Below are 13861 nucleotides of genomic sequence, written 5' to 3' on the forward strand. Positions count from 1 at the left end.
ATATCTAATTAGTAATTTTATTATATTTATATTTTAAAATAATTTTTTGTGGCCCATGGGTACTTGAACCTTTTTAAATATACAAGGATATTTTAACACAAGAATATTACGATACCACAACAATTTATAAAAATTTATATAAATTGAAATGTAAAAAAGCGGGAAAGTGGATGTCACAAAATGATGACGGACACAAAAAAAAATAAATAAATAAATAAATAATAAAAATACACATCATGGTAAAATCAATACATTCATCGATCCGCTCAGAATCTAAAATATTAAATAGAATTAAATTCATATTCTAATATACTATATGTAAAAATTATAATGGCCCATTGTATTTAAAAAGTAAGCACACAAATCAAATAGAACACATATAGACGTGATTTTTTATTTTTATTAAGTCCAATATATATATATACATATATCAATTAATTTGTCATTTCAGCAAAGCCAAACATCACACGTCCCTCTTCTTAGTCCTTTACGTTAGCGTCTAAATAGTAATCTTTGGTTTGCCTAAGGTAATCAAAAGAAATATTTTAATTTCAAATTTACTAAATTAATTATGATTTAAACTTTTGACAACAAACTATACAAACCTTACATCCACGTGCTCGCCCATAAAAGTGCTGTCGGTGTTGTCACACTTGTGATTTTTATATTCATCCCAACTGGAACATTTATGAGCCACGTAATCTTCCTTAGCCCATATGGAGTGTGCATAGTAATGATAGGCTTTGTCATGGCTACACGAGCCCGTAACTAAAAACGAATACAACCAAAAATTTGTATAACAAATTATATACACAAAATGTATAATTGTATATTACCTACCTAATCTGAACTTAAACCATACCATTTTACTAAAATCAACCTCTGCAATAGGTAAACAGTAATTTAAATCGAATAAAACGTAGTCACTCAGAATATGGCCATGATTTCCGTATAAAATATAAGTGTTTGTCGATCACCGACAAAGAAAGGTGATCATGGCAGTTGAAGCAAATGAAAAATAACATACAATTATTCACCTCTCATTAATTCGATTTATTTCCTTTCCCCCTAATTATTCGAGTGCTATCGGTAGATCGAAAACTTCTATAAATCAAATTTTTAGTTCGGTCACCTGAATTTCAAATTATCGAGTAACAACTGTATTAATGTGAACAATCATAAACAGTTGAAAAATTATTTTAGCATTGAAATGGTCTTTTAAAATATATTTTAGATCTGAGTTGAATATATCAGCAAACAAAGATAAATCTTTTAATTATTCAGTTACAACTTATAATAATGTTCTTTTTCTCATCTATTATATCTTTGGAGCTGCACAAATGCTTTAATATTTAACTTACATGGTGGATTCAAATATAAATTATACGTATATTATGAATTACAATTTAATTTTCAAAATATTTAAATTAATTTTAAGTCATCTAATTGAACCATAAGTCTATTTTAGAAAACATTACCTTTGTCTGAAGATTTGCAACCTGGCTGTGTTTTCCCTCCGTTTGGGAAAAAATCTATGTGTCCAATTGATTTCTCAAAGCCATTTTTGGCACTATTAGTGTGCATAACGTCTACAAAATGCGCATCAGTAATATAGAGTCTGTCTTCTGGGCCTTTGTTTTTGTAACGTGGTTTTGCAGGATCTAATCCTGAAATACATTTTTTTTAAATGCATAAACTATGTATTTATGTAATATGTAATGTGATTATTTGAAAAAAAACATTCTTTGAAAATACATTGTTAAAAACGTTTATACAGTTGTATAAGTATTTACCCGTAATTCGGGGAATCTGATTGGCCAATTCTTTCCCTACGAATCCAACAATATGAGCTCCCATACTATGTCCGATCAAATGCAAGGTATCAACCCCTTCTGTCATGTTATACGTTATCCTTTTCAGGATTTTAGCTATATCGTGAGCGATGTGTTTGGCTCGAATTGTTGCAACTGTGTAGGATAAATCAGTCGAATACTGTTTCCAATCAACACAAATCACATTGTATTTACCCACCTTAAAATACGCTGTGAAATATTTGATTAAATTAAATATTTCTAAAAATGTCATCCAAACTATATACTATACGTATAAAATTATTTTATATAATAAGATTATCCATTACAGACGAATAAATGCAAAATACTAATCAAAAAATCCTTATCAAATTTTATAAAGAAAAATAATTTTTGTAACAAGTAGTTGTCGTAAGTGTCGTAAGTAGAAATTTTAATTAAAACTAATATCACTATATAGAACACGTCATAATATATATATTTTTAATAATTATTTTAATATACAAAAATGACAAACTGAATGGTTCTCTAATATCATAATAATTATGAAATTCAACCAAATGTTATTCGAGTCATCGAAATATCTAACGATTTCATTTAGAATCTATAGGTGCATATATTTTTTAAATAGTCGGAAATTATATTTTTCTAACTATCAATATATAGTAATTAAGAAATATTACCAACTTATACAGTTGATGCAATTTAAATGCAAAATTCTATAAAATCCTAAACCTAATAGTAATTTGTAGATTATGTATAAAATATAAATGTATAAATGCAATTCAATAGTAAGCGTTCGAAAAAAAATCAAAAATTATATTTTTCTAATCACCACTAACTAACTTACATTTTACATTGTACGAACAAACGCCCGATTTTTCTTGAGTGTTACCAAGCCAACCGTGCACTAATACTTTAGTTGGATTTAGAGCATTGTACGTTGTAGATTCAATCATATTTGGTTCACTTCTGTTTAAAAGTTGACCATTGGTATTATCTCTAAAATAAAAAAAAAAGTACAATACAAATTTAATTTGATAAAAGTAGATGTCGTTCTGCTGTACAGTAGCTTACAAATGGGTTACCGTAATGGATGGTATTAAATTTGAATTCAATGATATTTTATCATTTCATACGAAAAACGATAATAAGCGGAGACGGTTTTTCCGTCTAGAACACGGACTAAGATATACCTTAGTCCGTGCCCCGTGGTCTAGAAAATTATACAGTTTTATCAAGGGCGCCCGCAGAGGGGGGCCAAAAGGGCGGCCATTGCCCCTACTGGACATATTTTAAAACTATTGCTAATTTAATGCCACGCATATTAAATACATTGTTAAAAAGCAAAAAAAAAATTATTGAAGATGTTATTTAATCATTTTGTATGCAACCAAGACGCATACAACTTCTATTTGATAATTAATATAAATATAATTAATTTGTAACATCTACATTAACATATATTCAAAAAATATTAATATTGTATTGTAAACCTACACATATAAGGGACTTATGTGATGACATAATGTTTTTTTTTCTATTTAGGTTACCTATGCTATTTTAGAATGTAGACACTAGAAATATAGGGTGTCCCGTGAGGATTTAACCACTGCGATTTCTCCCGAAATAATGGCGATATCGAAATAGGGATAAGAACTACAATTATTTCATATTTTAATTGATTTTAATGTTTTGGTAAAAAGTTAAAAGATATATTTTTTTATTTAATTATTTCCAAAAAAATTAAAGATAGCCATTTTGTAGTTTATTTTTTTGAAAATATTGACGTTTTAAAATTTTATTTTCATTAATTTCCTGATTTTTAATATTTTTTTTAGTTTTGAGAAAAATTGCGAATTATTTAACACCGTAATGTTATCAAACATGTGACCCACCGCGCCGCTCGCATTCCCATACGACCGGCCGAATACTTTCCGTGTTCCTAATAGTTTTAAATTTATAATCATATTTTATTTCTTCAAAACTAAAAAAAATGATAAAAATTAGGAAATTAATTAAAATTAAATTTTGAAACGTCAATATTTTCAGAAAAAATAAACTCAACAAAATGGCTATCTTTAATTTTTTTTAAATAATTAAATAAAAAAATATATTTTTTAACTTTTTTATCGAAACATTAGACTAATATTAGAATATGAAATAATTATAGTTCTTGTGAATCTTATTATAAAACCAGAATTTTGATATATACATTATTTCGTGAGATATCGCAATGGGTAAATCCTCACGGGACACCCTGTATATTAAAATTTAAAATAATCTTTTCGATTTGGTTTTAGAATTTTGATCTTGCTCCGAGAGGGATTTCATATTGCGGGCGTGCTTGAGTTTTATAATATACAAATTACATTGATTTTATTTTTAAAAAAATGTGTTGGTATATAAAATTAATTCCAATGTATCCGACTCACTCATTCATAGTAGATAATATGTACTATTAAGTATTATATAGTATTATGAAGTATTAATATAAGTAATTACCGACATTATAACTATTATTGTCGCAGTAATAGTATATTAGGAGCCTTGTATTTAATTTCGAAGCTGTTTTACCAAAAGAATAATATTTTATGTAATTTATAAAAAAAAAAAATCAAAAATTTAAAATGTCATAAATAACTTCAAAAGAATTGATATACTTTGAAAATATTTTCAAGTATAAACTTTCGGTGAAAATTTCATATGTCTATCATATTTGATTCAAAATTTGAATTCCCGAATGCACCAACTAGATACACTTTCCAATCCAAAAAGCTAGTGAAGTTTAAAATCGAAGCTTTATTCCGACAACTTAACACAAAAAAAAAACACTTCTATCTAAAAAACACTATTAAATTTTTAAAGAATTCAACCTCGTATAAAGCCAGTAAAACACATGTTTCGATGTATGATAATTTCCATAATTTTCAGAATGAAATTCGATATCACCAATGTTTTTTTGTCCATCATAAATTCCGTTAAAATCGGCCAACGAGTCTGTAGACAAATTTCAAGATTGATATTAATTCCACAATCATATTATTATATTTTTATTGTGGTTATATTTGATTCACTAAAAATTTAAGATGGCAGGGGATGCACCGAACCACTGAAAAATGCATACTTTAATTTATAATAATTTAATTTTATATCTATTTTGCATAATTCATACAACTATAACAATGGATATGAATTTAGATCAAATCAAAATCCCTTTTGGTTTCATAATATGTACGAACAAACAGAATATTATGTGTTACATTTTTTTTTTTTTTATTCTCAGTGCGAACGTTGTTTGTACATTTTTAAGTGGTTTGTTGTACTAGCACCTTTTGTAGCCATACAAAACCATAAATATGGGGTGTAGTGGTCGGGCGGATTTAGGCGTCGGTTGTGACGCGTATCGTCGCCTATTCAAATCCCGATCATGGGCGGCATCGCTTTCCGAGAAGTTCACGCTGTCTGGAGAGAGAGGCCGTTGCCCCCCACTCGGGCTTGACAGAAACCTACGGTTGCCCAATAGAAATTCTGCCAAAAACACACACACACGCGTAACAAAAACATACTCAACTTAAAACCTTACAGTACCATCCATAGGCGCAATTAGGGGGGTGCTTGGAGGTGCCGAAGCACCCCCAGATCAAAAACACCAAAAATGGAAAAATTATATAAAAAGTTTTTTTTGTTTTACATAAGGGTCATTAAATATTGAAAGAGATATTGTTAATAAAATTAAAATAAAAGAAAAATAGTAGGTATTAGTATAAAATAATTTAGTATATATTATATATAATATTGGATATTATGTAAACATATTATAGTATTACCTATTACCTAACCTTTGAGATAGATTGTGCCTCATGCAAGTAACTTCTAAAAATGTAAATTGTATAATTATTTTGACATCAGTTATTAAAAAATAAAATGTTATTTACCTGTTTATACTAGGTCATTATTTGAATCACCTATATAATAATATAGGTAATATACCTATTGTATTTATGAGGTGAATATTAGTGTGCTTATGTTTTTATAATGCATTTAAGATTGGCTATAGTAATTATAAAATTTAAGTACGGGTACTTGTGGTGTGGGGGCGTAGCCCCCACGGGTCTGGTTCATCTACATAATTTTAGCACCCCCAGTATTTGGCTTCTAGTAGCGCATATAGTACCCTCCCTACACCAATTACCTATGTTGCCGCAGGTTAACTAAAAATAAATATAAATCATATATATGTAATACATATATATACATATTATGAATATTTGTGTGTGTTTTTTTTAATCAAAATCTTTATGTTATTGGTTATTAGATAAAAATGATTTTTCATATCTATGTGTGTATTCAACGAGCCACTTGATAATTCGTAATTGTAATATAAATTATAGGTAGGTACTAACCTACGTATTAAATTATACATCATCATAATAAGCGATAAAATTATTGTAAAGGAGAATTAATTTATATAAATTAACTCATTGCTTTTTGTAATTCGTATCATAAAAACGTAGACATTATAAAATTAATAAGAAACACTTACCGCTCTTCAATGGAATATCGCGTGCACAAACAAAAACAACCAACAAAGTGTTTATAGAAAAACATTTCAACAAATTATACATTTCTATTCACTTAATTTTCAAAATCACAAATATAAATAATATTGTCAACTACAGAATGTAACTTTCACAGAAACCACTTACAGAAAATACTGATTTCTATCGAATGATGATTTTATACTTTAATTAACACAAATATGTACTTATCATTATGTAAATATAGCACTCACCAATTTATTTAAAAGCCATTTCATCCAATCCCAATAAATTATACAATAAAGATAACACAGTTTGATCAAATACAAATACAAATATTGTATTCTATTTTAATAAACTATGACATTAATATGTTTAAAATTAATTGGCTTCATTTTTAAAAAGGTGAGTATTTGGATGTAGCTCTGCTGTACTGTAGGTTACAAGTGAGTTAGGTACTGTAATGGATGATATGAAATTTAAATTCAATGACAATATATCATTTTAAACGATAAACGATTCTGAGCGGAGACGGTTTGTCAGTCTAGGATATTTTATACCATATTAATTTTAAGATTATTATTTCAAAAGAAAAAATTTAGATACCTATAATATAAATTCAAAATTAATCAAATCATCCAATTCAGAATCATTATATACCCGACTTACTCATTCATTCATATTATATATAATATACCGTAAAATATTAACATAATTCATTAATAACAATATTAATATTTAATATTTAATTTCGTCCAAATTTGAACTTAAATTAACTAAAAAAAAACTGCGCTTATTATATAAAACTGTACTATATTTAGATTTTTTTCATCGCAGAATTAACCACTAAGGTGGAACCTTGTTTTAAAATTTCAATCCTTAGCTATAAAAGTTAAATGTTTTAAAAAATGTTAATAATTAAATTATTTTTATATTTTCAATTTAATAAATTTTATCAACATTTGAACTTTAAATGGTTATAAAAAAAAGTACCTATGTATTTTTAATATTTTCCAACTGTTATTATATACGCGTATGGGGAACCTTGTATTCAATTTTCAAGCTTTTTAACCCAATGAATAAAAATGTTATTGAAATGTATAGAATAAAACACCAACTTCGCATAAAAATTCCCGTTTTTTCCTCAATGCTTTTTTTGTTTTTCCGGCCACTTATGAAAATATCTGGGTATTTTAAATTTTAAATCTCTTCAATGTACCAACAAGATTCACTTTCCCCCGATGGAAAGGCTACTGAATTCGAAAATGATAGCATTTTTTCAACAACTTATCGTGTACACAAGCACAAAATAATAAAAAAATAAATAAACACTCATCATTGTAAAATCAATACATTCACCGCTCTGCTCAGAATCTAAAAATGTATAGTCATACAGTGGCCATACCGAGGGGCGGAGTGGCTGATCTGAAAATGGGAATTTTTCAGATGGCTTAGACTATATATGGCCTAAACGCCCAGATATTTTATTTAAAAATTAATAAACGTGTCTATTTTTGTTTTAAAAACTTTGAAACTATGAAATTATTGTATTTGGTATATTATTAAATATTAATACAAATCGTGTTACATTGTCATATGGGTAATGAGTACGAGGAAGCATATCGGTCATCGGATATAATTGTTTTAATAAACGATGGCGGCCCGAGAATTGGTAATAATATAGTTCCTTCTCCGGTTCTTGGTACCATGATGAAAAAAAATCCATCGGCTATAAAATTACGAAATATTACATAAATACTTTAAGTTTTGAACAATTAAGGAGGTATATAAATATATTATATTGTTACACCAGACATTCGTGTTATTTTAAAACATCGCAGAGTATACAATAACGGAATTAGTAAATCAGCCAAGTATATCATAATGCCCAGGAGCCCAACTCAACATAATTAAGGTTTAAATAAAATTGACTATCAAAATTGATATAAACGGTAAAAAATTAGGAACAAAAATATCATATATGAATTTGTTGGTATCAGAATCAAGTTATGTACTTAATGAAAGGCAATATCTCTTACATATCATAGCAAAAATTCAAAATCTTAGAAAATTCCTAGACCTTACAATAATAGGTAGATTAGGTATAAACAATACACATTAATAAGCGTTAGAAAAAAGTCAAAAATTATATTTTCCTAATCATTATTAAATAAGAAAATGTACGAACTTACATTTTTTTTTACATTATATGAACAAATGCCTGATTTTTCTTGAGTAGTACCAAGCCAACCATGCACTAACACTTTAATCGGATTTTTTTGATCGTACGTCGTTGACTCAGTCATGTGTGGCTCACTTCTGTTTAAAAGTTGACCATTGGTATTGCTTCTAAAATTTGGAGAAAAAACATTCAATCAATTTTATTTAAACATCAAAAAAAAAGTTTTTATTATTATATACTATTTAACAATTAAGCCTCGTGTAAAGCCAGTAAAATTGTTATATAACATGTTTTGCTGTTTCGTATTTCTTGTTATCAGTGTCAAAGTCGTTTTTATATTCTATGTCATCGTATAATCCATCGTTAGAAACGTAGATTAACTCTGAAAAAATGTCAAGGTTAATATTCATTCATAAAATGTATTTAGTATAATACAGTAGAGCCTCGATATCGGATTATTGATTTTTCCGGATTACCGGGGGTTTTTCAAAATTGTCTACTCAAATTACTAAGATTATATTTTTAATTTCACTATCTTTATACTTATTGCATTTTAAATTACAAGAATAATAATTAAATTAAATTAAAACTAAACTAATGAATTACAAAAAAAAATGTTTATAATAATATGTAAAACTTAAGTACCTATATTAGTCGGTAATTTTTTTCTGAATAAAACTTTTAATTTTAATTTCAAAAGCGAGTTTCCTTAATCGACGTACCAACAAAATATCAGTACTATCCATGTTCTCATCTTCCGCCCATTGCAATACAGTATTCAGTGCATTCACAGCTTCTGAAGGAGAAGCTTCGAAAGAAGCATCGGTTTATTATGTACCTACATACATGTATTAGCATTGATTAAATATATATATATATATATGTATATTTAATCAATGTTTAAGCGATAAAAAATCAACTGGATTAGATGATATACCTTCAGTAATACAGAAAACCCTAGACGAAAAACAGAAAAAGACTTATTTGAAATTATCAAGAAATGCAAAAAGGAAGACTCAATTCCGGAAGATTTCATAAAATGTAAAACTATTACTCTACCCAAAACAGGATATGTTACCTATTGCTCAAACTACAGAACCAGTGCTATCTTGTAGAAGGTATGATTTTTTATTCAAACTTTTTTTTAAACTATTTAGATCGTTTGAATTTTTTCATTTTTATTCTATTTGAAGTTTATTATTTTTATGTTATTGTTCTATTTAGGTTTTTAAGTTTTTAATTTTTTTTATTCTATTTCGTTTTTTCATTTCTATTCTAATTGATTTTTTAAAACCATTTTGTTTTGGTCTATTTTAAATTTTTATTTAATTTATTTTTATATTTTTATTCTATTTATGTTTTTTATTCTTAATTTTATTTAAATTCTCTATTCAAAATCCACTATAATAATACTATCGGTAAAAAAATACTGATTTCACACAGCCCACTCCCTTTTGAGCTACGAAAAAATTGATTATGAAAAAACAATTGGAATAAAATAAAAAACCTAAATAGAATAAAAAAATCAAAAATTAAATACCTAAATAGAATAAAAAATTATAAAAAAAAACCCTAAAAAGAATAAAAACCAAAAAAGAATAAAACAAAATGATTTTGAAAATACAATTAGAATAGAAATAAAAAAACGAAGTAGAATAAAAAAATTCAAAATTCAAAACCTAAATAGAATAAAACCCAAAAGAGAATAAAACAAAATGATTTAAAAAATACAATTAAAAAAGAAATAAAAAAACGAAATAAAATTAAAAAATTAAAAATTAAAAACCCATTTGATTAGCGATCGTACTGCGAGCGAAGCGAGTAAAAATTTTTCGGGGCCTCCTTGCATTAATTTTCCGGGTAACATAAAATAGCTCTATCCACCCCTGGAGCTCAGTTAGCATTGAATATTTTATATTGTATTAAATGTTAAAATTATGACAATGAGGATATTATATTAAACTGAATAGCTCCAAGGTGTATGTAATCTTTAAGTCATTCCAACTTAAGAGGATGTCGCTAAAATAATCTGTGTTCTCTCGTTGGTTTTTTATGATATTTTAATTTTTAAGTGAGTTATGAGCATTTTCAAATATTAATGTTTAACATACCTAAAGCGGCTAAAGCTATAGGTACTCATAAATAACTTAAAAATTTAAATATCGTAAAAAACCAACGAGAAAACATAGATAATGCTTAAAGTTACCTAAAAGTATCATTATAGGTAAATTCACTCTAATATCAAAACTCAAAGCACCCCATTGAAACTAGCGAACGCAAATTTGGTATGCTGTACGTGTGAAGACGTAGACAACTCATGAAGGTGAGACGTCCTCTTAAAAGGTGCAAGCGTAGAAGCTTGTTGACAAGCGCATACAATAGACGTAACTTTAAGCGTGTGTCCCTCTAGACGGGTTATACCACGAACATTACAATGTGTTACCTAATAAAATAATACTATTAGTAATAATTTTAAAACAAATTGGTAGCTAGCGGATTTAAAAATAGAGCTGTTATGTAAAACGTGATGTGCGATTTGAAAGAATACCTAGTTATATTATATTATAACCGTAATATTTAAGACTTCCGATGTACATCAAATATGCTAAATACTTACAAAAAAATAAAAAATAAATTATTATTTGAGAACAACTAGGATAAGAATAGTTTTTAAAAGCGCAGGAAAATACAAAATAGATATAATAGTAATATGAAACAATTTTTTTTTTTGCAAGTATGCCTACCGATTTGAAAACTTTTTAATACATTTTTTTCTTTTTTTTTTAATTGAAGATACTAATACTAGTATTAAAATACTTTAAATACTGGGTATTATGTAATTTATGAATACTCACAAAGCATTTGAATACAAAGTATATTTTTTAAATGTTTATATTATCAGTATAGATACTTACCTATTATGTTACTACTTATACCTTAGATTTATGCAATTGAAAAATAGTATAACATGGCTGATATATGTCCTATTACCTAATTACTTATTTAGTTTAATTATATGAATTATATTCTATGAAACCTATACATAATATATACGAATACACTATAATATTATAGAGTATTATTCCTTTATTTAAATAACAATAAAACAATTCATTATTAATTATTAACATTAACACGTATTTTATTAGAAGTGTTTAAATACTTGTATTCGAAAACTTTACAAGACTGAATAGTTACATAAGTGTATGTACCCTTGCGAATTTTTTTTTCTGGTGGAAGGAGGGTCGTTTTCAAATTAGGCGTGCGAATTCGTGCGAAACACGTGCTAAATATGTGTATAGTTTGTTTATAGATTTTCCCTGGGGGGGGGGGGGGGGGGGGGGGGCTGGCCAAACGTACGTGGAAAAATATCCAGAGGAAGATCGCGTTATTCCATCTTTGAAAAAATCCTCAGAAGAAAGGATTGTAAAATTGTAAAATTTAAATTATCCAATTCAAATGCTATGATAATTTATTTCTTCTAACAGTCTAATTTAATGACTCACACACGTACACAAAATGCATTATTTTTTTTTGGAATTGCCTACAATTTAGTTAGCAAACACGATATAATATACCTACACTATATACTTTATTATTTTTATTTTAACAAAATAAGTAGGTACAATTTATAATTATTTTAATTTATTGATAAGATTGAAATTTTATTCCACGGTAGTTATTCTTCTTGAAATAGTATATATTGTAATACTAAAGTATAAATGGAACTCGATTATTATTATGATAATATCATTTAAATCTGTCATTAACTCAGGTTAAAAAATAAAGATGTTAATTACCTGCATAGATAATTATGTGACGGTTTATTTTAAATCATAACATTGTATTATTATAAAATTCTTGTTGTCTAACTAAATTTTTATTATTTAAAATTATACAAATCAATTTAAAGTTTTGATTTTCATTTAATTTTCATTGGACAATGTTAATAATTTAAAATTAATAGAAATTTTTAATGTATGAGTTGTTATTAAATAAATTTTAAGTTTGATTGAAGAGCATGTCGAGATAATATTTTTTTCTTATGGATCGACTACTAATATATAATGTGCTGTCACTGTTTACACAGTTGCAGAATATATCAAATCCAAGTAAAAATTAAATAAATCTTAACAATACTACTTACACGTAATGTGTTTGCATATTCAATTTATTTTAATGACTATAAATGGTTCTTAAGATATTAAATGGTAAAAATATTAATTTTTTAATTACATAAAGTAATAATATCGACCGAATTTTACGATTTATATTATCGTATAATATTATAATAAAACAACTTACCGCTTCTTGATGTCAAATCATAGGTAAAAATAAAAACAGTCAATATGCTAAACAGTATTTTCATTTTAACTGGATAATTTATTTTCTACTATCAGTAAAATTAGACACAGGTGCGTTTTCGCGATGTCTGAATAGCGATTTAATTGAAGTCAACGATAATCGAATATAGCTACAACTGCCATAAATACAACTCAATATTATGCGTCATGAATTTCAATCAAAAAGTTTTTTAAAACGCACTTGTGTTTATGTCAATATTATAAATGTATGTACTAAACCAATTATACGCACCTAAATATTTATAATATATTTTTATTGGATTCTTGCACAATAGATAATATTTAGATAACGTTATTTGATCAAACCAAGAAATATATTAAAATTTATCTTATTAAATAGTTGATAATTACTAATGCGTATTGCGTATAATGTATAAAATAATTAATTTCAAATTCTTTTCACCACAATTATTTTATAATTATGTACGTTTTATTAAGATAAGCATTGTGCATTAGTTTTACTCTACAACTACGGTGGAAAAATAAAGTAGCTAAAAGGTATAGTGGTGTTAACTATTATCATTTTACAGACATGCATCGTAAATGACGTTGCGTTTATTGGTTTGGTACGAATATAATATTCAGAAAAGATTTCCAAAAGAAAATTTGAACTCACGCGTCAGTCGATGATATATAGCCAAAAGATCTCTAAGTTAATGGACTAACCTTTTGTAGAGTTCCTAACCTAACCTGTGCTATTCTAGTCCACTGAAATAAACTTTTTATTTTTATTTTTTTTTTTACACAATAATATATACAATCTGTACAATTATGCACAATTAGCATATTTTATAAGGGTTACATATAATACATGAGTACATGAGTAAGAAGCCACCCACTAATGGCACTTGACTGGAGGTTGTATAAAACTAGCTATGTTTATATATGCTGATTTTTTATTATTTTTTAATTTTTAATTTTTGATATTAGTTCCCTAGCAAGTCACGGCACCAGCTCCTTTTT

General features: G+C 26.8%; 1 protein-coding gene across 3 annotated transcripts; it reads right to left on the reverse strand.

Annotated features, from left to right (window-relative positions):
* Positions 1-380: 380 nt before the first annotated feature.
* On the reverse strand, positions 381-13082 carry LOC107172368 (pancreatic lipase-related protein 2-like). Of its 3 annotated transcripts, none has more exons than XM_089226478.1 (7): positions 12840-13082; positions 4688-4811; positions 2662-2813; positions 1794-2042; positions 1479-1667; positions 606-768; positions 381-522 (listed from the first exon to the last, which is right to left on the reverse strand). In XM_089226478.1, the coding sequence occupies exons 1-7, from the start codon at positions 12901-12903 to the stop codon at positions 480-482; spliced, it is 984 nt and encodes a 327-aa protein (XP_089082604.1). In that variant the 5' UTR covers positions 12904-13082; the 3' UTR covers positions 381-479. The 3 variants fall into 3 exon arrangements, with proteins under 3 accessions (XP_089082604.1, XP_089082603.1, XP_089082605.1); XM_089226477.1 differs by lacking the exon at positions 12840-13082 and adding an exon at positions 6358-6984; XM_089226479.1 differs by lacking the exons at positions 4688-4811; positions 12840-13082 and adding an exon at positions 6358-6979.
* Between the last annotated feature and the right edge of the window lie 779 nt (positions 13083-13861).

This window comes from Diuraphis noxia, unplaced genomic scaffold (assembly GCF_037042655.1).
Source record: "Diuraphis noxia isolate RWA-SAM2 unplaced genomic scaffold, SU_Dnox_SAM2 contig0004, whole genome shotgun sequence".
Classification (NCBI taxonomy): Eukaryota; Metazoa; Arthropoda; class Insecta; order Hemiptera; family Aphididae; genus Diuraphis; species Diuraphis noxia.

Excerpts from the sequence above, each read along its gene's own strand:
- LOC107172368 (XM_089226477.1), bottom strand. The coding sequence starts at position 6,439 with ATGTATAATTTGTTGAAATGTTTTTCTATAAACACTTTGTTGGTTGTT. Across the intron at positions 2,043-2,661 it reads TTGTTCGTACAATGTAAAAT|CGTATTTTAAGGTGGGTAAA; the intron begins GTAAGTTAGTTA and ends AATATTTCACAG. Across the intron at positions 523-605 it reads GGCGAGCACGTGGATGTAAG|GCAAACCAAAGATTACTATT; the intron begins GTTTGTATAGTT and ends TGATTACCTTAG.